General features: G+C 37.4%; 1 protein-coding gene across 1 annotated transcript in view; it reads right to left on the bottom strand.

Moving 5' to 3' along the window:
* Nucleotides 1–5,658: 5,658 nt before the first annotated feature.
* Nucleotides 5,659–26,548, bottom strand: part of LOC149254236 (SUMO-conjugating enzyme SCE1-like) — a 267,342-nt gene continuing 246,452 nt past the window's right edge. Inside the window, exon 5 of the mRNA XM_089457008.1 lies at nucleotides 5,659–6,344. Within this exon, the coding sequence (XP_089313134.1) occupies nucleotides 6,282–6,344 (63 nt within the window). The 3' untranslated portion in view covers nucleotides 5,659–6,281. The remainder of the gene's footprint in view (nucleotides 6,345–26,548) is intronic.

Raw genomic sequence — 26,548 nt, 5'->3', positions numbered from 1 at the left:
AAGGCGGAAAAAGTACAGTGAATAGGCAACAAAGAAGCAAAGATTTGATGGGAAAGGAGCAACAAGCAACACAAGAAGGCAAGGTATGCAGGAGCAAGGACAAAGGAGCAGCATATACATTAATAGTTTAATAGAACATTGATGATCATGTTGATGGCTTGATACTTGCATAATGTTGCAGAGATTGTTTAATGAAGAATTTGTGGTGACATTAATTTGTTGTTAAGATGAATTGTTGTGATGCAAAGGCAAGACTCCAAGGCAAAGGCAAAGATGTAAAGATTGTTGTGATGCATTAATGATAAATATTATTATTTGATGTTGACATTAGGTTGATGCAATTAATCAATACATGTGGTTGTAATTAATATTGGATGGATTATTTATTTTTGTGTTATAATATTCAAGATCTCAAGAGTTTGGAAACGAATGAGTAGAACACAAAGAGTCAAGCCTATTCACTTCATATTCATATGTGGGATACAAACAACCATCAAATTATCTTTATAAATATGTGATTTTGGAAGGCATTAAGAGGTTAGAGAATGGGAGAATGTGAGGGAGCTCATTGAGCTATTATGCAACACATGTGTTTGTAATTAATATTGGATGGATTATTTATTTTTGTGTTCTAATATTCAAGATCTCAAGAGTTTGGAAACGAATGAGTGGAACGCAAAGAGTCAAGCCTATTCACTTCATATTCATATGTGGGATACAAACAACCATCAAATTATCTTTATAAATATGTGATTTTGGAAGGCATTAAGAGGTTAGAGAATGGGAGAATGTGACGGAGCTCATTGAGCTATTATGCATTAGTTGATGTGAAGCAGATTTGAAGGGAAGAAAATGCAAAAATGAAGATGGAGATATGCAGAATTTATGACCAGGTAAACTAGCACATTGTTATTTCTTGTTTGCATCAAGGGATGGTAGTCTCCTTTCAAGTAGAGGCTTGATAAACATCAGGGTGGAGGTTGTTGAGGTAGGAGCCACCTGTGGGTTGTAGCCCCCAGAAAACATATGGGAGTTAGAGTTTCCTTGCAGTTGCAGCTTGTAGAAAATTGGGGTAGCAACCTATTTTAGGTTGGAGCTTACAAAAAGTCAGATGTAATAAGGAGCAGAAGTTTGCCTTTGCATCATAATAATAATAAAATCATGGTTTTCTCCCTTTATGGGTTTCCACATATATCTGGTGTCAATATGTGTTGTTATATGCTGATGTGATGTTTTTGGTTTTCTTATTATTTCTTGTTCACCTATTCTATCTGTTGGTCGTTATTTATTAAGTTGGTCATGTAATGTTTCGATTAATGAGATTAATGAAAAGAAACCCTCCCCCCTCTCAATTTAGTCAAGTTTTCATCATACTATTGTTACTAGGGACTTATTATGATGGTATAAAGGTTTGGGCAAAGAGATTGAGAAGTTTGTTGGTCCGAGAGAGGACTAAATATATGTTGTTATGTGGTTTATGACCTAGCGTATGCATCCATTAGAAGTTAATATGGTGAGTATACACATTGTATCACCACTGAGATGCCAAGATAGTGCTGCTAGGGTCTAACTTGATACAACTTTGATATAGAGGATTCTAGTACAGTATTGATCTATATTCATTAATCTGTATGGGTAGTGGTTGAATGCTAGAATTTATAATGCTTCTAACTTACTGAACAAGGTTATATGGCAAGATAATTGATGACAAGTCACTGCAAGTTGAGCATAAAATAACTAAGTTGAGATTTGTTGTATGTTGAATCAAGGCTATGCCAACATTCATATGGTTAAATGTTTGATGATAGAAGCATATGCCAATTGACTTTTATAGGTTTGACATGATATTACAGCGAAATTTCACTGATGCTAGTGTTGAGATTGTTGAGCTAGGGTTTCAAATGCAACATTTGTTGGGAAAGTTTGATTATGACGGTGCACTTGGCAGAGTTGTTTGTTCAGATAGGGTTTGATACAGAAGCAGAGTCCATTGATGCTAGGGTTTGATGTACAAGCATATTTGTTTAACAAGAGATTGCATTACATATTATTTTGTATTGATTATCGAGCACAGCCAGATCCATTTTGAAAATTGTGAAACGTGGTCTGACGACTCATTAGAGTGGTAGGTGGTGTTAGGGTAGGTTGGAGCATGCGCAAGGTGTTGAAGTGTCCTTTCAGTGGGCGCTGATAAAGCCAAGGTGTTGGAGTGTTCTTCCAGTTGGAGCTAGTAAACGGGGCATTTGAGCATCCTTCAAGTTGGAGCATGTAAACTAGAGTGTTGCAAAGTCCTTCCAGGTTGGGCTGGTAAACTAGGGCATTGGAGCATCCTTCATGTTGGAGCCTAAAAATCAGGGGGTTGGAGCCTCTTTTAGTTGGAGCTAGAAATCTTGGAAGTTGAAGCTTTGTAATTGATGTAAATTATTAAAGACAAATATTAAGAAGTGTTCAGTGGTTTTTCTCTCGGAAAGGTTTCCACCTAAAATCTCTTGCATCTACTGTATTTGATTCTATGATTTGTTGAATGGTGTTGACTTGTGTTATGATCTAATGTGAATGCAAATTATTGCTATGTAACGTAAAAATTAACTGATTGAAGAGAAATATTAATTCACCTCCCTCTCAGTGTTTCCAACAATACAAGGAAAGTAATCAAAGTATAAATCATATTTTTGCACATTGCCATATTATGAAAGAGCTATGGAATGCAGTCCAACGTTTAACAGGATGGAAAGGTAAGGTTTAACAGGACGGAAAGGTAAATGAGAATTGGAAACATTAGAGGAGGCTTAGAAGTCTTGACTGGATGATCACAAGGTGAGTAGTGAACACCATTAACCAGAAATGAAGCTTTGTTTCAAAGAAAAGAGAGAGTGCCCATTCAAACTTTCTATAAATTGGAAGGGGTCAATCTAAGCTATGAGAAATTTCAGGTGAAAAGGAAGCAAAGGATGGTAGAGAACCAAGGGAGCATCACCAAAAGCCATTCTGGTTTTTTCAACAGACAAGCCAACAATTCACCAGACAAATGTGGGGCAGATGGGATACTGCATTTCTCAGATTCATATAAAATCAGTTTTCAATGTCGTTTGGGAAATGGTACATACAATTAAGCAGAAATAATTGCAGTTACCATCTTAATGACTATTGAAAGGGAGGAAGTAGTGATCTGAATATCCATCGGGAGTCAAAATTAGTGGTGGTCAGGCTAATGGGGATGAGGATACAGTGAAGTTTCAGGACTCGGACTATATAGCAGCTTACAACTTGCAGAGGGCTTAAAGCCACTTTCTCTTCAATATGTACAAAGAACATAACTACGAGGCAGATGATCTATCAAATCAGGCATGCAACAAAACCAGTTTCTCTCTCATTGAGAGTAGCGAGAGATGTGGCTGATGAAGTCCTCCCATCTAGGCGGATGGCTCCGTCAGACCTTAACCTTCTATTGGTTTTCATGTATGCAATTTTTTGTTAAATTTTCATTCAGCTTTTTAGACCTAGTCAAAAACAGTTTACGGTTTCCAGCTTTCAAGCTTGTCTTTCTATCTGAATTTTGAAATATACAGAGGTTTTTGTTTTTCGTCCCTACATTCCATATTCTGGCTGTCGGATCATACCACTGCCCCTGTAACATTAGGAATGTACAAAATATGATCCTTTTATTTCAAGTAACGGTGACTTCCTCTTTTTTCTCTTTGGAACGAAGAAAAAAATGAATCAAATAATTACAGCAAACAGCAGCACTCAATATAGTTCAAACTTGTTTATTAACTATAAATCATATTTGAAGCCCCTAGATTATCATTTTCCATCAATCATATCAAGGTCTTATAAGACTGAAAACATAATTTCTAAATTACATTAATACAAAGATGCATATCATCCACGTACATTTAAAGTATTTCAATTCTTACTTTTATCTAACTTTACCAACTTCCTATAACATCAATTCCCTATCCCCTCTTTCCTTTCTTCAAGTGCACGTGTTATTTAACAAGATATTTATCAATAAATCATAAGCAAAATGCAAGAAGGGAAATCGACTTCAGAAATCCCACGGTTGAGAATATAACTGCTTTCCTAAAACTGGATAAAACAAATATGTAGATTCAGCTAATATTTGATAATCTCACAAATTGCAATACTTTGCCCATTGTAGGTTGATTTTTTGATTGATGAATCCACATTAGAGCTTCATAACCATCAGTCAATATCTGATGGTCTTAAGACATTTTCCATCCAGCTTTACAAAAAGAAATACACACCAGGTTGTGGATTTATTCATCTTTGAAAATGCTCCCAGCCAACATTTAAAGAAAAACAGAAGAAAATACAAATATACGAGTGCAGAACACCTTGACAAAAGACATTATATTCTAGAAATCTCCTTTTAAAGTATGCTTCCTCTTCTTACCAGCATGTAAAACATTAAAAAAATAAACAAGGTATTGCATGCAACGTTGCACGACTCGTATTCGTATAAGACTAGTCTGGCTATTGACTCAGCGACTCGTATAAGAATCGAGAACGACCTGTATAAGACTCAGCAAAATACAAATTCCCTCCATTTTACCTTTCCCTCCGCCTGATCTCCCAAAAAAATGAAATTCGCTGCTAGGGACGAGTTTCATACGAGTCGTATGTGAGTCAACAGGTCAACGTGAGTCTTATGCGAGTCAACGTGGGTAAGGGTCTTATGTGCGGGTTCTATGAGAGTGACTTGTTTTGGCATATGACTCATCAAGACCCGCGAGTCTTGAAGGGTCTTATAAGGGTTGTGCTTCACTGATTGCATCATTAATAGAATAGAGTATAGACTAATGCAACCATATAGTAGCATGAAATACAAGACATATCCTCATAATAGAAATGCAGATAATAAAGACCTTTTCCGAGAAAATAAAGTTGTATTGATTCTTTCTGTTTTTTAATTTGTTAGAAGCACAAGTAGTGAAAAAGCCCACACCTTGGTAAGTCAGAGACATGCATCTGGATTAACTGAAATGAATTCGTCAACCTCATCACCAATGATGCTTCAAATTTGGACCAAAGTTACAGAAAGAATATATCAGTTATAAGTAGATACTTGACAACCTAAAACTAGAATCAGAACCATGAGAACTAAGCACAAGCGAACAATAAAGGCCCTTGAGAAACTTCAACAAAACCATGAGTATACACTACACAAATAATCATTGTAATGGCCACAGCAATATAAGGAGAGCATTCATAAAAATTATTTAATACACATCATAACAACTGAAAGACTTTCCAAGTTCTTTCATTTTCATTTGCAAGCATTAACAATGATAATTACAGTTAACAAGCATTTGATACTTCGAGTGCTGAGACATTAAAGTTAAAAGTAACCTAGGAATAGAACCGATAGAAAGCAGGCAAATACAAATAACACTTTCAAGAGAACTTGCGGATGAATTTTGCAGTAGACAAATCACTCTATGCAGACAAAAGAGACGAAAATTATGAAAAGGTCCGGGTTTGGAATCCCACGGAACAATATGCGAACAATAAAGGCCCTTGGGAAACTTCAACAAAACCTTGATTATACACTACACAAATAATCATTGTAATGGCCACAGCAATATAAGGAGAGCATTCATAAAAATTATTTAATACACATCATAAGAACTGAAAGACTTCCCAAGTTCTTTCATTTTCATTTGCAAGCATTAACAATGATAATTACAGTTAACAAGAATTTGATACTTTCAGTGCTGAGACATTAAAGTTAGAAGTAACCTAGGAATAGAACCGATAGAAAGCAGGCAAATACAAATAACACTCTCAAGAGGAGAACTTGCGGATGAATTTTGCAGTAGACAAATCACTCTATGCAGACAAAGAAACGAAAACTATGAAAAGGTCCGGGTTTGGAATCCCACAGAACAATATATTCTGTCAAAATCCTAATAGAAAATAAGTTAAGATCCGAGCGTAAAATGAACATGTTAAGAAACAAAAACAACAATATGAGATTCAATAACCCTCTCCGAATTATATTTATTGAGTTCAGCAGTACACAATTGGAGGGAACCTACACAGCCGACCCAAAAAAAAAAAACATCTATATGATACAGATCACTTAAATATTTTTTTAATAGAACATTGCATTCACTTCAGTAAGCTTTAAAGTAGACAGTGCGCAGACCACCTGATTCCCCATTAAACTATTCTGGCTTTTAAGATTGAACTAAAAATGCAAATCCATCATACTGGCGAAGGGTATTGTCTGGCCGTTGTCACTCCATAGAAAAACATCATTCCGGAGGTGGGTATTGCTTTGCCTGTTGCCGAACTCTCTGTTTGTATTCTGCGAGGTCCTGCGAGCCGAAGAAAAATGAGTTCACTTGTAATTGGTTGTAAGCATAAATGCAAGAGGGAAGATAATGGGAAATATGTCACGTTTTGTACGGCCACATAACTAGTTGATTAATTTAATACATCATTTTTCACAAGCTCGAAGTCATCAGGCTACACATTTTAAAGCATGCAAAAGTCTAGAGTTGCAAAACAGAGGCACTTCGAGACTGACTTTAAATAGCACTGTTTTACACAACTGAAAATGGGCAAGACACTAAGTTACCAGGAAACGGAAACAGATAGATTCAGATACCGATCCACCAGATTTTTGAAAAGCCAGGATCCAGATACGGTGGGCAAATGAGACATACATAAAATATAATAACATTTTTTTAATTTAAAAAAATATATTCAAAGTTAAAAATCAAAATGATTCATGAATCACAACATTAGAACTGAAATCATTAGATAATTTATAAATCTGAAGACTGAAATCGTGATGCATCATGCTTTATACAAAAAAGATAACTATAAATACAAAATTGAGCATCTCATCAATGATCACTCTATTGATATGATAATGTGGAGTAAGACTGATTACATGTCCAAAAATGGGTCTGCATGCTCATCATTTGAATATTTCAACTCTACGTCATGATCAACCTGTCATCATCTTTGAAATTTGCCTTTAAATCTAAAAGTCCCCATTAGTTACAATGGCAAATGAATATTGTACACTGTTTGAGAACATGTTATAGTCTATGCATCATGTTGTTCTAAAAGGACTTTGAAGCGAACAAAGTTCATACTTCCTATTAACTACTCTAGAAGACTTGGAATATAAAGATCTCCATTGAGAATACAAGAATATATATTAAAATGTATGAATAAGAATGATGATTATACAATTGGGAATGAGGATCCTATATATATAGTCAAGAAGAACCCTTTCACGAAGAGTCATGTCTATAAAGACATGCCTCTTTGTTTAACTAATTATTACTTATTTATATATTATTATGTTTATTATTTATTATCTATATTTATCACTTTTACATAATTATATTCATAACATTGTCTTCCTCTTCAAAAAGTTGTCTTCAAAGCTTGTTGATGAAAGGGTTTGATCTTTTTTTCTGCTACGAATGTCTTCTGCTTGATATGTTTTTCTACTACGAAAGTATTCTCATCTCGAAACAATCATCTTTGTCGATACAAATTGATATGATCCTCTAAGTGACAAACAAAATTGTCACACTAAGAAGGGATTAGACCATCCTAAATTAATCTTTTGTTGAATCTTGCAGTGACTGGAAATTTGTAAGGAATTGTTATCACATGAATGGATTGCAGTGACATTAATATTCTTTGGAACATCAGTTTGTTGTTTCTGTTCTAAATATGTAACTTGATTGAGTTGTCTACTCTCGTGATTCAGATGTCGATAAGGAATTCTAGTGATTTGATTTTCCCTTATCATGTTTGTGTTGTTTTCCTGATTTATTTGAAGCACCTAATTTCCTTTAGTGATGGAAGTTGAATGGTTAATTTATGGATCTTCACTTGAATCTTTTGTTGTTGGTGCTGCAACTTCTAAGTACATCTTTACTTCATCTAGTTTGTCCTCTTCTTGAGTTGTGATATTGATTGGATCAGTATTAGTTCCCTTATCTTCAACTGGAGATGTTACGACTGGCAACTTCGATACTTCCTTTTGAAGACACTATTCTAACTTGTCTTTTAATGACTTCTTGTCCTTCTTAAGCTTTTTAATTTGTGTTAGTAATTTTTTACTATGATTCTTAAGTCGCAAGACTTCTTCATTTCTATCAGTAGTGATTTTGTGAATTTCATTTTGCATATTTTGTAATACTTTTTTACCTTCTTGAAAAATTACTTTTGAAATATCTTGGATGTCTTCTGGTGTTACTGAATTTGGCTTCACAATTACATCTTGTAGTGTTATTTTTTTTCTTTTTGTAAGAAAATGTCAAAAATTTCTTTTTCGTATTCAGGATGAAGGAACCAAGGGTTTCCATCTAGGGTGAACCTAAAATAATGTCACCTTGATTGTTCCATAGGGTTTGAACTGAGAATTGTGATACGAATATATAATATCCAACATTTAATTGTAAATTGGTTATGTCATATATTTTGTTGTTAAAATAGTCAAATTTTTCAATTATATTTGACTCGGGAATTACTAATTGGTTTGCAATTTTAGGTTTTATATAATTTTTACTTTCCGCTGGCGAGATAGCGATAATAACATCTTTTCCACAATAAACCCTTTAATTCTAAATAGCACTGAGGCATAGTTCTATTTAGTCTCTGGAAATCTTTCGGCCTTCATTTCTATATTAGGCTCCTTTTTGCTTCTCGAGATGAACTTTCTTCAATTTCACCCTTCCCTTAATATTAGTACCCTTCAACTATTGGATAACTTCGAACAACCTTTTTCCTAATTCAAAACTCGAAATTTTAATGACTTGATTTTTTTTTAAATTATGAAGTAATTTATATATATTTTATATAACCACTATATAAAGTGAGTTATATATGACTGATTTATATATCTTTGTTAAAGTTATGGTCCAATTATGAAACGGTGGCTCGAAGGTTCGACGGTTGCGATGGTGGATTAAACAATGGCTTGAGTAGCGTTGACGGATAACAGCAAATTGGCAGAAGATATTGGTTGGATGGCGGTGTGATTCGATGTAGTTACGGTGGCAGACAAAGTGATGGGTCATAGTAGTGGAGACAGTCCAAGATATAAGGTCGAGCGTGGAATAATGGCACAGCGACGAAAGACGTTCTGTTGATCGATGGCTGGGTTGAAGTGGTCGACAGGGGAAAGGTAAGATGGCAGGCAGGGAAGGCGGAGGGAGGTGAACGGACTGACACAATGGCAGATGGTAGTCGTGATGGTGGTGCAGGTTGTGTGGGCAACGACAGTCAACAGAATAGGAGCGGAGGGAGGTGATGGAAGGCAACAGCGGACAGGGGAGGTCTGTTAGGGAGGAGTGGCAGCGAGGTCAGCATGGAGCATGTGCTACAAGCGGAAATGTGTAGTGGCAAATTCATTGTCTAACAGAGTTGTGGATGTTGGCAGTGGCCCCTTCGGTGGGCGGCGTCGTCTGACAGGTAATTTAATTTGATATATATATATATATATATTTGTGTTTTCTTTGATTTTTATTTTTTATTTTTTATTTTTTATATTTAATTTTTTTAAATAATTTTTATTGTTATTTGTTTTTAATTTTTTTTTTGAATTTTTTTTATATAATTTGATTTTTTATGTTCTTTTATTTTTTACTTTTTCTTCTTCTTCTTTTTTTAATTTATTTACTTATATTTTTTTCTTGTCTCTTTTTTTTATAATTTTTTTTTATGACCAAAGATCAACTAGCGAATTAAAGACCCTGCAAAAGCTTGTAGTGAAACACTTCAACGGCAACGAAGTTGACGAATTTTGATGGCCAAAGACCTAGATCGGAGAACAAGCTTTGTGCAATGGTGAAGCAGCCAAAGAATCGAACTGCTCTGATACCAAATGAAGTGAACAAAGTTCGTACTTCCTGTTAACTACTCCAAAAGACTTGGAATATAAAGATCTCCATTAAGGATACAAGAATATATATTAAAATGTATGAATAAGAATGATGATTATACAACTGGAAATGAAGGCTCTATATATATAGTAAAAAAGTACCCTTTCACGAAGAGTCATGTCTATAGAGACATTCCTGTTTGTTTAACATTACTTATTTATATTTAATATGTTTATTATTTATTATCTATATTTATTACTTTTACATAAATTATATTCATAATGGACTCTTCACCTAGAGTTGTATGGGATTGATCTAATTAAAATATTATTGACACTGCCATCATTTGTACACTATATATTATTATTAATGGATTGTTTCAAAGATTTTTGTTTCAAAGATTTCTTGTTAGCATTATGAAAAATTGAAAATTAAAATTTTGATGTGCCAGACCTTTCCAACTAGCATTATCATGTGCTATACAACCTATAAGTAATTAATAACATACTTATACAACTACACAACCTACAAATTACTAATAAATACTCTAAGTGAACATCCAAATAGAGTATTTTCTCTTTAGGCTTTCAAATAGGTGGAAAATATCCTTTAAAAATTTAAAGAATAAGCCAAAAACTCTAATGTTATTTGCTTGGGATCCAGCGTGTAAGTGCTAGCTAGCACAAGGTCTGTTTCAGTAGCATGGGAACTAGTTCTGAGTTTGAATGATTCATTTAAGCGGTAGATCCTACACAGATCTGGGTGGATTTATATTTGTATCCATATCTGAAATGTGGATCTGCAAATCCAGCATCAAGACTCTGTGGATCCGATAACACAAGCATGATACTTCCATAACAATGTGATACAAGAGCATCCCTGGGGTATATATCATCCCAGATAACCCAAAACTATTACCATTCCAAATTTCTAGTTTGTTAAATTCCAGTAATAGGTCCTATTGTTGAACAAAGGGCAAAGGAACCACAATCCATAGAACCAGTGATAAATCCAGGAGGTTTTTTAGTGATGTCGTCTTGGTTGACATGGTCAACTATGATCATTCAGTGATGATATGGACCCAGTTGACATGTACAACTAGCAGATTCCTTGGAGGTTCATGGACTACCAAAGGAACATCTGAATTGATTTGCGGACATCTTGGAATAGCTCAAAAGTTGGCAGCTTCAGATAGCTCAAGTGAGGAAGTGATTCAGGCAGATGAGAAGGGGATCACAAGGAGATTTGAAATATAGACACAGATCTTTCAACAAAGGAGAACAAAGAAGAAGATCTCAAGTTCAAGTGTCACTGCCAGTTTAGAGAGCTTTTTGGGATTGTGGATTTTGACATGGAGATCAAGATTAGCATTGGCACAAGAGTAGAAGTCAAAATGATCTAATGTGAAGTTTGGGAAAATATATATGATGAAGTTGAGCTTGGAGTGATGTAATAAATAGAATAGCTCTATTTTGGTTTTTTAGTTTGCTAAGTTCCAATAATAAAGAATTATGTTATGTTATATTTCCTTAAAAAGCTTGTTGTTTCAATGGTTTATACTCATGCACTCTGAGATAGACAGCTTGTAGCTGCATCATATGGTAGAAAAACAGGAAAAACCTACAATAAGGACAACCCCAATCTGGTGACTATGTAGATGTTTCCCAGCTCTGTAAATAAGATTGAAAGAAAGTGAGGATAACATATAGCACAAAAAGAAAGTGCATGAGTCAAAGGAGGTAGGAGAAGGCTCTGCAGAGATAAGAACGAGCTTAGAAAGGATGTGCAAAACTTAAATTATTTGCATGCTTGGAAGCCTTGGGGAGCACTCGATGGAGAGAAAATCCAATGGTGGCTAATGAGAGTGAAGATAATTGGAAGGGGGTGCATTAGCTTACCTTTGAAGTTGAAGATAAGTTGATCATAAGGAAACAGATGTTGAGAAATCTAGGGCAGAGTAGTTAGGGTATTTAAAATTGATTTCTCTATAACATTGACACTTTCTTGTGATATTGGATTAGTGCATCAATATTATTGTGTTGTTCTATTCATTGTCAAGACAAATAACAGTAAGAAGATCATAATGCAAACAAAGAGAACACCAGAAATAGGCTCCAAGCCAGGGTAAAACCCACAAGAGGAAAATCCAGAAACTCCTTATCGAACCAATTCAATGAAGACTTCCAAAATCTTGACCCAAGACCAACCACCAAAAGACAAGTTAGCCATCCCCCAATGAATTCTTTGCAAATTCAGTTATGAGGAAACCCTAGTGTTCTTCAAGAAACTCGCATGTGTGAGCTGTAGAGATGCCAAACAAAAAAAATTTCATACCTCTTGGCTACTTCACTCCTCTTTCTCGCTCTTAATCAGATCAGAAGACTTGATGTATCATGTATCTCACTAATGAGGTCAAGCTTCTCCTTTTATAGGCTTCTTGAGGGCTGTATTAGGCCTCTTCTAGGCCGATTTGTAGGGCTGGCCGACTTGTCCTTTTGGTAGCTTCTAGACCAATTTTTTTTTACATAAAGTATACTTCCTTTCTCTGATACATGAGCCATCCAAGGGACTTTACACCATGACCTTGACTCTGACTCTTCTTCACAACCCTAGAGCGCTCAATGGGTGCTTTGACCCAGGACATGTAACCAATGGGCAAGAAAACCATTTCATAATAAAATAACTTTATTTTTACAAATAATTTCTTTCTCTTTTTCTTTTAACAAATACAATAAGTCATGACTCATATACAATTATGAAGACCGACACTAGTTACATTTCAACACTCCCTCTTAACTAGGGAGGTATTCATAATTGACCAAAGGTACAAGGACAATGCTTCCATTGAATTATTCTTATAAGAAGAGTCGGATTGGTAAGTCATCTTGAGCATCAACATTATGATCAATATACAACTAACATTGTCAACATAGCAAGGCCTTGACTAACAAGCTCTATCTCTCCACTAGATTAGAGCACAATGTTGGGGAGACAATGATTTATAGACACCTTTATCATTGTCTCTCAAGGCACATACCCCATTCGGTTGTTCACAAGGTATGTCCTTTTAGGACCATTCCCCTCTTGGAATTACACATCCTCAAGGAATCTCCTCTTCGACTATTCTTGCTTTTGGATGCCCAACCTCATCATCAAAGAGTATCGGTTCCCAAGACTACTTCTATCCCCAAGAAGTATCGGTCTCAAATGCTTACCCAATCCTCCATTCTTTGTTCATTTATGCGAAGACAAAAATGATGTGTCTATCTCTCCCTCTCAACCAGGGAGGATCTACTCATTCCTTTACACATGAAAGGTATATCCAAGCTCCCTCTCAACTAGGGACTTGCTTCCAATATCAATTGTTTATTCTTTCGTGGAGATCATGGTATTATTAGCGACTTGTAGGCATCATCAACTTCTATGCACATCATGGAGCCATCTTCTTTCACAACTTCTCGTAGGGACAAGCCATCACTTTCCGTATCATCAATCTTTACTTCTTGTGTATTCACAAACCAGTCACTATGGAGCTTAAACATAGCTCCCTCTAAGCATCAAGAAAGTGATCTACCAAGACATGATCATCGAACCATCTGCAACCTGCTACTTTTCCTGTCAATGATATATGTCCTTTGGACTTAGACTGCCAAAGTCATCCACTCAATTTCTGCAATTGAATCTCAGTCACTAAATCTTCCTGCAAAGCATCTTCTTTTGGTAGCAAAACTATATCGAACCATTGGAGTCATCAGTTTATAATAGCCTATGCCATGCCCTGTCTTCATCAATACTCTTATCCAATCATCAAGAAGACTCATCCTTGCATCAGGTCATCTTGTCAGGGATTTTGTAGCTTCCTCTAAAGTCGGCAGTCTTTCATATCATATCGAATGTTGATTACTACCAACATGTCTTCAACGGAAAGAGCCCAAACAAATTCAAAACATGCTAATGGAACCAGGCATATTTTTTTATCCTGCTCTTCCTGCAGACTAAAAACATAGGTTAACTAAATCAAATAAGAATTTCAACAACATTCATACCTCTTACTTCAGTTGGTCATCTAGTTTTCTTCAAATTGCTCCCCATCTTGAAGATAGGACTTCATTATGTTGCAACTATATTAGCAAACTTCTAGGAAGCTTGCTTCAAGTCTTAGAGAGTAACAGTGATACCATCATGGTCATTCTTCCCAAGATGAACAAATCACTCCATGACATCAATGATTCTTTCATACCATTAACCAGCCGCTACGTGATCACTGTATCTGCTAGATGACTGCTACCAATGAATATATGTACAATGAATTCTTTTAAACGTTGTTAACCATGATGTTATGCATTTTATTAAGGCAACTACATGCCCTCTCTAACTGTACAAAAATCATCAGGATGGAGTTATTTCAGAAGAAGAGATCCCTAGGATCTTCTTCTTTCAGCTTCTTCTTCTCAGGCTCATTGACTTCTTCAGTTGCATGGGCTCCATCCTTCCTCTTTGTACCTTTCTTTTGATTAGATTCCTTTGGGAGTTTTAGGCAATCCCTCCTGTAGTGACCAAGCTCATTACATTCAAAGCATCTTATGTTTGACACATCATGCTTCTTCCTCAAACGAGACCTTCCCATCTTTCCTTTGTTCAAAGTCCTCATCCTTGCTGCATATGCTTGAGATTTTCCAAGAGGATCAGTTTCCTCCTTGGCCTTCAATTGGGATTATTCCATTACACATTGAGACCAAATTTCATCAAAGTTGGAAGTCTCCTTTCTCGAGTATATGCTGGTCACAAACAAATTCCATTCTGGAGTCATCAGAAATTGTCTCTCCAAGGGAATGCAGTTGATCTCTTAACTGAGACATCTTCACAATATGAGTTGCAATGTATTCTTCAAATGGTGTCCTTATTTTGTACAATCTGCTTCTCAAGGCAATTTTTTGACCTAAGGTGCTCACTGAGTATAGTTTATTCAATCTGTTATAGATGTCCTTGGCCTTGTTTAGCTCTGCCACATATGGTATGAGATGATCTTTGATTGATTCAATCAAAGATCCTTTGAGTTCATATCTCACTTTTGAAATATTTATTCCACTCATTGGCATCCTTCTTATCTGGTTCTGTAATATTGCTTTTTACGTAATCCATGACATCATTCTCAAGGAGAATAAGGTCAATCCTCTTCTCCCACCCTTGGTAGTTAGAGGTCCCATCGAGCTTGTTGCTCTCCTTGCAGAACGAATACATATTGGATGCTTTAGACATAAAAGAAAGATCAATTCCTTACTTGAGATAAGACAGCCCTTAAAGTGCTTCTTTTTTCAAAATTACTTCAGGATCTATATGTTGTTGTTACTTTGTGCTCCATAGGTCCCAAAGAATTGACTGCTATAGACTTCCCTTTTGATGCAAAGATATCCCTTTCCCAAGATGGAACAAGAATTCCTTGAAGTCTTCTTTTATCAAGATGTTAACTAACTTTTAATGCTTCAATCACTGCCAACAAAACAAAAACTTCTTTTCATAGACTCTAAGGAGAAGTCCTTGATGTCACTGTTCCAATATAGTGGCCTTACTCACTGCATGTAGCTTATAAGTCTAGACTTCTTTCAATGTCAACAATCAAACCCTCAATTTATAAATGTAGCTTCCTTATTAAAGATTGGGCCCTAGGACTATGGCTTCCAAGATAGACACTTGATTGTTGCTCTTGATGTAAATCTTTTGATAAGACTTCTTCACAAGTTCTGAATTACTTCAAAGAGTTTACTTGACACAAGAAAATACCACAACATATTTCAAGAGAAAATGTTGTAGATATACCTTTTCAATGTCAAATGAAGAAGCTCCACAAGTTGGCTTACTGTCGTTGTCTAGGCTTGAATTTTGTGTATATATATGCTCAGAACAGTGGAGCTTATTAATATCAAACTCGTCTTCTATACTACTACAGTTATGCACAGATCATTTATCACTTTATGGTTCCAATGCCACTGTATAGGCTTGCGAAATTATGACTATAGATGAGTGAAAATTTTTGACTTTGCACGGGTCTTTTGGCCTTTTGATAATTGAGGTAGAGATCCCAAGATGCACTTGTAGAGGAGGTCTCGGCTCCCTCTTTCTAAGGTGACAATAGTCACTTCTCCGACTCAGATTTTGCTTGATTCTGTTGCTTACAAGATAACTGTAGCTTGATAGGCCTAATGTCTTTTCATAAACTCATACTAGGGTTTCCTTTATGCACAGGTATATAGAATAGGTCTCGATCCTCTTTCAACAAGACTTATGCTCAGAACGAGCTTTCAACAAGGCCTATAATACCCCTGACAAACTCGGCCTTGAACCTTTTGCAAGTAAATATACTTCGTTTGTCTACAAGGAGTATGGTCACTGAGTTATGTATACATACCAGAGATTTTGGACTTCTAAAATTACACTGAAATTCGAACCCTTCTAGAGTGATTCTAAATCATTAAGAAAGATGCCCAGGACTTCGATATTCAACTAGATAGGTTCGGTCTATGGAGAGCTAACTTCTTTGCTTTTCGTTTTTCAAAAACAGTGCCTCTATCCTTCAAAATATTTCTTCGCCATCAATGAGGAGATCTACGGCCTAGTTACTGTAATTAGGACCTTTTAGATTGCCCAGGATTTTGATTTTCACCTTCTAGGAGCACAATCCTAGATGATAAGAATTTTTTGTTTGTCTTGAAGCCCTTTAGATCTTCTTCTTTGTCCTTCCTTCAAAGCCCTAGTTCTAATACCATGTTGAGAAATCTAGAGCAGAGTAGTTAGGGTATTTAAAATTGATTTATCTATAACTTTGACACTTTCTTGTGATATTAGATTAGTGCATCAATATTATTATGTTGTTTTGTTCATCATCAAGACAGATGCCGGTAAGAAGATCATGATGCAAACAAAGAGGACACCAGAAATAAGCTCTAAGCCAAGACAAAACCCACAAGGGGAAAACCCAGAAACTCCTTATAGAATCAATTCAATGAAGACTTCCAAGACCTTGACCCAAGACCATGTGAAAATTCGGAATCCTTGAATCACTACTGCAGCAACTGATTAAGTTTCTTCTATTTGTTAAGTAACTGAACAAATTATTTACTGTGTTCTACGGTAAATATCGAAACCAATACACTACAACCTTCAATAATTAAATAATATGTGGAAACAATAACTGAGCAAGAAGAAATACACAACACAGGTGACACCATTGTTTTTGGACAAATGTCCTAGGAAAAACCCAATGCAGGAAAAGCGGTGTAGCAGCTAAGGGTTTATATAATGCAATAGTTTTTGAATACAATATTTGGATGCCTTCCTGGCTATCCAATACAGAGAATCTGACTGATAAAGAGATGAGTGAGATATATCTCACACTATCACTCGCGATCCAATACTGATCCAACCACTGAATGGCTAGCCCCTAGCTACCTCTACATAATCGCTATGCTGCTTTGCGCCACAGCTTCTGGGAACTACGTCACTCCTTTAGGCTAATCAATTTGCCTCCGGAACTTCGACTTTTTACCCTCCTAGTCTCACACCTCGTCTTCTGGCTCTGGAACTCGATTCTCCAATAAATTTTGGATCTCCTCTCAGGCTCTGCGCTGCCTCAACGTGGACCTACACTACCCAGTGTGGCTTTGCACTGCTTCTTCTGGATATCTCTCTGCCTCCTCTGCGATGTATCCTCGAAATAGGAATTTTTCCTTAAGGAAACTATCCCTGCACCTCACTGCAAGAAACCACTTTCATCACTTCTCTGGCAACTGCTACGATGCTCTCTTGAGAAAAACGATCTTTGATCTCTCACTCGATGTGTCTTTCAAATGCCCATTGAACTCCTTATAATCTTCTAGTTGAGCAATCAACAGCCCAGATTAGATTCTAATCAATGGCTCAGATCATTTCGACTTGTTCCTCATCTTCTTCTAGAAGTTTCACCCCCAGTTTAATTAATAACCTTTAATTATTTTAATTTCCCAAGTTTAGACTTAGGCACCCATTAAGAATAATTAATTATTTTAATAAAACTATCTCCGGGTGGAATTTCCCAAAACGATTTCCGGGTATTCTAGAATACATGTGTCCTAGCATCCCTGCACATTTTGAGGATTGGAGCACATTCGATGCTACCAAAAATCAACACTCCCTCTTAGCGAGGAATGTGCTCTAGTAATGCAACCTGCTGAAGCATCACCCTGACTTTGTAACATCTCCCTTTGCGCTGCTGATGTCTGACATCTCTGCCCACCAACTACTATGCAAATGTTGCATTTGTACTGCTACTAACCCTGCCACTACCAACGTTGCATCTATACTGCAATCCTCACAGATTCTGCATCTGTGTTGTTGTTGGCCCTACAACTGCCAACAGTGCAACCTTCTCCAGCTGCTGCTGCTACTGCATTAGCAATGGAAAAGCATCCAAAATTACTGAACAAGTGTTTAGTATGATGCATCTGTTGTTGGAGTTGTGACTGTTGCTAGTCTCTGCGCTGACCCTCTGAAGCCTCTGCGTTGCTACTGACTCTGCACTTTGCCAACTGCACAACTACCAACTCTGTTCTGCGCTACTTAGTCTATGGCACTCTTAGCCACTGCAATTGTCACTCTGGCACTCCTCTGCACCAACTGACACCGGTCCATCTAGCTACTTCTGATATGGGCTCCCGTAGCAAGGTATTTATCCAAGAGGTGGACTCCTCAAGGATCCTGCCCATCTGCAATTTTTTCAAACTACAGTAATAGATCACCCCACCTCAATCTTTGTGGTAGCAGCCTTTAGATCATGCTTCTTGTCTTTGTCTTTCTTCTTGAGAGGACACTATGTAGCGTAGTGACCAAATTCACCACAGCAGAAAGATGTCCTCCTTGCACTTTCGTTGCTCCTGCTGCCCCTTTGATGCAAGGGTTGCATTCTCTTCCTCCTCCTTGGGCTTCGACCCACTGCTGCTGCTGCCATCAAGTTTGCACTTGACCAAGTCTCGCCTCATCTCTTCCTGCTGAAGAGTAGCCCACATCCCTTCCCAATCCGGCAATCTCTCTCTGCCCAGGATACTCTAGACAAACACTTGCCATTCTTCTGAGACTGAATTTAAGGCCAACATCGCCATCTCGATAGGTTGAGATGTTGATCCTACAGCTGCCAACGAATCTCGGACTTCCTCAAGCTTTGCTAGGAACAGATCAATGTGTTCCCCCTTCTACATCCTTGCGGATCTCATCTTCTCCTCCAAGTACATCTTTTGCTGCTTGGAAGATCCCTGATACAATGTAGCCAAGGCATCCCACATCTCCTTGGCAGTCCCTTTGCCAACAATGTGACATACTATATGATCCCTCACTCCATCAAGGATCAAGCACTTGGCCTTTGCCATTTCAGCCTTGTACTTCTTGAGTGGATCCGCATCTATAGGTTTAGCTACCACACTTTCGACATAGGCTTTGAGATTATGCTCATCCAGAAGGCAGGAGATCCTAGGTTTCCAAATCACATAGTTGCATGCCCCGTCCAACCGATCTTGATCTCTTAGCGCATTAGCTACCATTTCTGCCAACAAAATGTCGAACTGCCTCCTTTCTCCTCTACGCTACTCCTAGGCTGGCCTACGCACTCCTTGTTGGAGTTAGTAGATCTGCCCCTTTCTATTGTTGCCCAGCAATTGAGAAATCGAATTCCTTGGCTAGGAATTCTCTGAGGAAGAAAGTCCCTCAAAAATGTCTCCTTCCTTCTTCTAAGGTTCTTCTGTCTCATCAACTGCTGCAGAAAATTGTGTCTCACCTGAAGACTGCTCTACACTAAAGCTTCTGTTGCGTTGATCCCTCTGTCACTGACAAATCTCGATCTGGAAATCTTACCTCTGTCAACTCACTCAGAGAGAGATCTTCCTTGAGAACCTTGACCTCCTGGCCTGGACTGCGCAATCCCTCTAGGGATTCGATTTTCTGCCTACGCAACACTTCGATCTCCCTCCTTCTCTTCAATGTTTGGCTCTTCCCGTAACTGAACAAATTATTTGTTGTGTTCTACAGTAAATATTGAAGCCAATACATTGCAGCCTTCACTAATTAAATAATATGCAGAAAAAAGAACTGAGCAAGAATAAATACACAACATAAGTGACATCATTGTTTTTGGACAAATGTCCCCAGAGAAACACAAAGCGGGAAAACCAGTGCAGTAGCTGACAGTTTGTATAATTATGCAGTAGTTTCTGAATACAATCTTTGGATGCCTTGTTGGCTATCCAATACAGAGAATCTGACTGACAGAGAGATGAGTGAGATATACCTCATACTATCACTAGCGATCCAGTACTAATCCAACCACTGAATGGCTAACCCCTAGCTGCCTCTGCACAATCACTGCGTTGCTCTGCATCATAGCTTCTAGGAATTGCATCACTCCTTCAGGCTGATCGATTTGCCTCTAGAACTTCGACTTTCTGCCCTCCCAGTCTCACACCTCGGCTTCTGGCTCTGGAGCCCGATTCTCCAGCAAATTTCAGATCTCCTCTCAGGCTCTACACTGCCTCAGCGTGGCCCTATGTTGCCCAGCATGGCTCTGCGCTGCCTCTTCTAGATATCTCTCTGCCTCCTTTGTGATGTATCCCCAAATCAAGAATTCTTCCTTCAGAAACTGTCCTTGCCCTCACTGCAAGAAATCACTTTGACCACTACTCCGGCAACTATTGCGCTGCTTTCTTAAGAAAATTGATCTTTCATCTCTCACTCGATGTGTCTTCCAAATGCCCATCAAAGTCCTTATAATCTTCCAGTTGTGTAATCAACAACCTAGATTAGATTCTAATCAATGGCTTAGATCATTTCGACTTGATCCTCGTCTTCTTGTAAAAGTTTCACCCCCAGTTTAATTAATACCCTTTAATTATTTTAAGTTCCTAAGTTTAGACTTAGGCACACATTAAAAATAATTAATTATTTTAATAAAACTGTCTTTGGGTGGAATTTCCCAAAACAATTTCAGGTATTCTAGAATACATGTGTCTAGCCTCCCTGCAAATTTTGAGGCTTGGAGCACATTCGATGATACCAAAAATCAACAGACCAACCACCAAAAGACAAGTCAGCCACCCCCCAATGAATTCTCTACAAATTTAGTTTTGAGGAAATCCTAATCTACTTCAAGAAACTTACATGTATGAGTTGTAGACATGCCAAACACAGAAAATGTTGTCCCTCCTTTTTCTTCACTTCCCTCTTGGCTACTTCGCTCCTCTTTCTCGCTCTTGATCAAATCAGAGGACTTGATGTATGATGTATCTCACTAATGAGGTCAAGCTTCTCCTTTTGGGCTATATTAGGCCTGTTCTAGGCCAATTTGTGGGGTTCACTGACTTGTCCTTTTGGTAGCTTCTAGACCAATTTTTTTTACATAAAGCATATTTCCTTTCTTTGATACATGAGCCATCCAAGGGACTTCACATCATGACCTTGACTTTGACTCTTCTTCACAACCCTAGAGCACTCAATGGATGCTTTGACCTAGGAAAAATAACCAATGGGCAAGAAACCCATTTCATAATAAAATAATTTTCTTTTTGCAAATAATTTCTGTCTTTTTCTTTTGACAAATACAATAAGTCATGACTCATACAATTATGAAGACAGACACTAGTTAAATTTCAACAACAGAAGCTAGAGGAGATGAAGTGAAGATGTTTGTCGCAGAGCAAACCCTGTCTTAAGGACTATATTAGGCCTCTTCTAGGTCGATTTGTAGGGTTGGCTGACTTGTCCTTTTGGTAGCTTCTAGACCAATTTTTTTTTTTTACATAAAGTATATTTCCTTTCTTTGATACATAATCCCTCCAAGGGACTTTACATCATGACCTTGACTTTGACTCTTCTTCACAACCCTAGAGCACTCAATGGTTGCCTTGGCCTAGGACAAATAACCAATGGGAAAGAAACCCATTTCATAATAAAATAATTTTTCTCTTTTTCTTTTGACAAATACAATAAGTCATGACTCATATACAATTATGAAGACCGAGACTAGTTAAATCAGTGATGCGAAAATCAAGATAAAATCGCGATTTTTAGTTTTCCCCGATTTTATTGCCCAATTTTTTAACGGTTTTTTTTTCACGATTTTTTTACGAAAAATAGGGAGTTTTTAAAATAATCGTGATAAAAACAAAAAAATCGTGATTCGATGCATAGTTATCGCTAGGCTAGTGGATAGCGGGTTTATAAGACCAAAAAATGATTTTTTAAAATTCATTTGGACAAACAGCGGCAGCAACGTGGTTTGGGAGTGACCTAGGAGAAAAACCTTGGTCGATTGGGAGTTGATTGGAGGAGAAAAACAAATTGAGAGCTAAGGAGGAGAGGAATTTTCTCCAGCAAACCGGTATGGGCACCAAATTTATGTGTTTTGTAACTTTGTTTTGCTCTTTTTTATGTTTTTGGTTGGGTTTGGAATCTGGATAACCAATTGTTTATCAAATATTTTTGAATTGATTTGATGGAGTTTTTGTTTGTTAAATTGTTAAAAATTCTAGGTGTTTGTAATGTTACTCATGTATGTAATTTTTTTAAATTTTTGTAACTTGTAATCCTTATTTTGCCATAGGTTCACCATTCAGCTTCAAAGTTCAAAGTTCAAACTTCATCTTACAAATTTAAAACTCAATAGTCAAGAGTTCAACCAAGTTACAAACATGCCAAGGAAATTGGACCCTCTGCGGGAATTTGGTGAACCTGATGGAGGTTTGTTAGAATAAACTTGACCAGCTTCCTCATATATGTTGATCTAAGATGCCTTTCACTTTATCTCTAGGAGGTCTTCAGATTTCAGGCCTGTTTTCTTCAACCCCCGACCAGATCGAACACCACGCAGAAGATCAAGGACTTCTTTAAGGCGCTACCATCAGTGTGGGGCACCAAAAGAACCATTGACCGACCCACAGACACTAGGACCAGATCAGTGCGGTCCCGGGGGGGGTGACCCACTAGACTACACCAGCGCTCCAGGATTGGATCCACCCCTTGGAGGCGCCCTAGAACCTCTAGGCGACAGCAGCAATAGCCTAGTATGCCCACAAGACAGCAGACTTTGACAAGCTTCTCTCAGTTTTCTTCTCTCGGCCTTGGATGTTAGGAGTAGGAATTGGACAGGGGACTCCTTCCCCCACTTTTTCCTTCTTCTTCTTCTCTTTCTCTGCTTCATCACAGTGCTTTGTTTCAAAGCTGCGAGCTTCAGCTTCTACATTTACATGTGTTTTCTGCTTTTTAAAAGAAATGTTAAAGGGGACTGTTTGGTCCACTGGCTTGGCATGATGTAATCATTGTAACCGACAGTTCCCTTGACCTATTATGGTCATTTGTTGGACATTAATAAAATTATCTTATCTTATCTTATCTTATCTTACAAGTTGTGTGGGCAGCATATGTCGGGGGGGTTTATAGATTGAAGTATCACCTTGCACAAATCCCTAGATTTGATGTAAGGCCTTGCAAAAATACAAATCTGGAAATCATTTGAAAAGCCATGAAATTATTGGAAAATTTAGAGCACAATAGAGAGGCCAAAGCAGAAATGAAGAAGCAACTAACAAAGACTGTGTTAGGCTCAGGTGAACAAGGAAGTGGCACTGGTTCTACTTCAGCATCAATATCTAAAACCAACCCAGTAGCTGCCTCATCATTTTTTGTTCCTAGAACCATGCCTAGTTCAACCATCTATCACTTCAATGCTTAAAAAAATTGAGAAAGAACAAGCTGACAAGTTGTTGGCCAATTTTTTCCTTTGGAGTGATATTCCTTTCAGCGTTGCAAGGAATAATCCATTTTTCCAGCCTGTTGTTGATGCTATTGCAATTGTTGGCCCAGGGTACAAAATCCCTTCTTATGATGATTTTAGAGGCCAGATTCTTCAAAAATGAAAAGGTTGACTGCACCAAAAGATTGGAGAAGTTTAGGGCATCATGGACACAAACAGGATGCACTGTGATGTCAGATGGTTGGACCGACCAAAAAGGGAGAACCCTTATAAACTTCTTGGTTAGTTGTCCCAAGGGGACAATGTTTATGAAATCTGTTGATGCATCTTCACATATCAAAGATGCAAAAACTTTGTGATTTGTTGGATGTGTTTATTTTGGAGGTGGGTGCAGAACATGTTGTCCAAGACATAATGAACAATGTTGCAAATTATGTTGCTGTTGGCAGGATGCTTATGGAAGGCATCCTACTTTATTCTGGACACCTTGTGCTGCACATTGTATTGATTTGATGTTGGAGGACATAGAGAAAATTTCTTTTGTCAATGATATTGTTGAATCATCAAAAAACATTACAAAATTTATATATAATCATACATTTATGCTTAGCTTGATGAGAAAATTCACCAACAACAAAGAGTTGGTGCACCCCGCCATTATACGGTTTGCCACCAGTTTCATATTTCTTCAATCCCTCTTGAATTCTATGTGGGATGTGAAGAGAATGTTTCTTTTAGAGGAGTGGTGTGCTTTGACAATGAGCTGCAAACCAAAGGGAGAGGCCATATGCAAATTAGTTTCATACCAAGAAGACTTCTGGGCGGGAGTGCAAGAGGTGTGCACCGTTACTGAACCTTTGGTAAAGGTTCTTCGATTAGTTGATGGTGAGAAGCCCGCAATGGGCTATTTGTGTGAGGCCATGGACAGGGCCAAAGAATCCATTCGGACCTACTATGATGATAAGGGAGATGAGGGGTTTCAGAGACAACTCCTCCTATGGGAAGTGATTGATGAACAATGGAACAACACACTCCGTCGTCCCATTCATGCTAAAGGGATGTACCTGAACCCCGCATTTTCTTACCCATGTGGTTCATATTTGATGTTGAGATCATGGATGGATTCTTAACTTGTGTTCAAATGATGGTGCGATCTCCAGCAGAACGTATAGAAATCTCCAAAGAAATTGAGACATACATGATGGCAGGTGGCACATTTGGCTTTGATGTGGCTGCGACTGATAGGACGACTAAAATGCCAGTGATTTTTTAGTTTGTTTCAAATTTCATTGTCTCTTCAAGTTCATAACTTCATATTTTGCTTCAACTTTCAAATTTCATTTTTTTCTTATGTTTATTTAAAATTTTATATGTAATTTTGTTGTAGATGCATGGTGGAGAATATATGGTGCTAGGGTACCCCTTCTGCAAAAGATTTCCATTCGAATCCTCGCCAAACATGTAGCTCCTCAGGATGCGAGCGCAACTAGACTGTATTTGAAAAAATACACAACAAGAAACGCAACAGGTTAAACTTAAAACTTAAAATATTGCAAATTTCCAAATAATTTTTTGAATTCATTAAACAATATTTTTTTAAAATTATTATTTCATGATCTTTGTACAGGTTGGAGTCTCAGCGACTTAATGACATGGTCTACGTCTACTACAATCTTCGATTATGGGTGAGGCAACTTGAGAGGATACCTGATATGGAAGCCATCTCATTGGATGGGATTGATACCACTGCTGCATGGAGGGTTGAGGCCAAGAGGCTTCTCATGGAGTCTACCGATGATTGGTTAGAGTAGGAGATAGTGGAGGGGGAGGGGGAGGAGGAGGCGGAGCAACAGGAGGAGGAGGTGACACCACCTACTCAGGCTACCCTTGCTACCAGTAGAGGATGTGGTCTACCTCCTATAGCTCCTAGTTCTTCAGCTTCTAGAGCATAGCAGAGTCCACTGCCAACTCCATCGGCATTTACATCTAGAGGGAAATGGAAAGCTATTGCATTTTCTTGCAAGAGGGGCAAAGGAGATCAGTAGTATTAGACTTCAGTTATTTGGTTTATTTCATTGTATATGACATTATGACTCATGAGATACAATATTATATTTTTTGTTGATATTTTGAGGCTGAGTTGGGACTCAAGAGTCAGAACTTACTATTTAGGACATGATTCACTGTTATGTGTGATGTAGCACTAGAAATGATATTACACATCTTATATATTAGTTCTTTTATCATATTTATGTGTCAACGTATTTATTTTATGTTGTAGATGCTTTAGATATTAAAAAAATTTAAAAAAAAATGAATATTTTTGTATTTTACGATTTTTTCCCGATTTTTACGATTTTTTCCCCTCGCTGATAATATCCCGATAACGATTACTGCAACATTGAGTTAAATTTCAACAACAAAAGCTAGAGGAAATGAAGTGAAAATGTTTGTCACAAGCAAACCCAAAAGAGTGGAAAAAGCAAAATGAGAGCAACCTGCTGAAAGTGAAGTCAATTGAAGATGAGAGGGAAATCCATGTCGAAATTGAGATGGTAGAAAATGAAGAGCATGTGATTGCATGCGTGCCAGAAGAAATCTAGGAGAAGCTTACAACAAAATATATGCAACTGGATTTGCAAGAAAATGGAGTTGAAAAGAAAGTTCCATTAAAGGTGTCTGTGGGAACTTTTGATTACCCTAATATGTTTTTTGAATATTTGTTTGCAAGAATTAATGATTGAAGAAAAAATAATGTAAACATTGCTAAGTATGAACAAGAGATTAATGGCAAAGAAGTAATATGTATGTCCTTGAAACGGATGAGATGATGTCTGCATACGTTTTATGTGCATATGTGAAGATTATGTGCAAATTTGATGGAACTTACCACTGTATAACA

The sequence above is a fragment of the Pinus tabuliformis genome, chromosome 7 (genome assembly GCF_031772625.1).
Source record: "Pinus tabuliformis cultivar Carrire ecotype Pingquan chromosome 7, CPIR1, whole genome shotgun sequence".
NCBI classification, from domain to species: domain Eukaryota; kingdom Viridiplantae; phylum Streptophyta; class Pinopsida; order Pinales; family Pinaceae; genus Pinus; species Pinus tabuliformis.
This window is presented reverse-complemented; position numbering and strand designations above follow the sequence as displayed.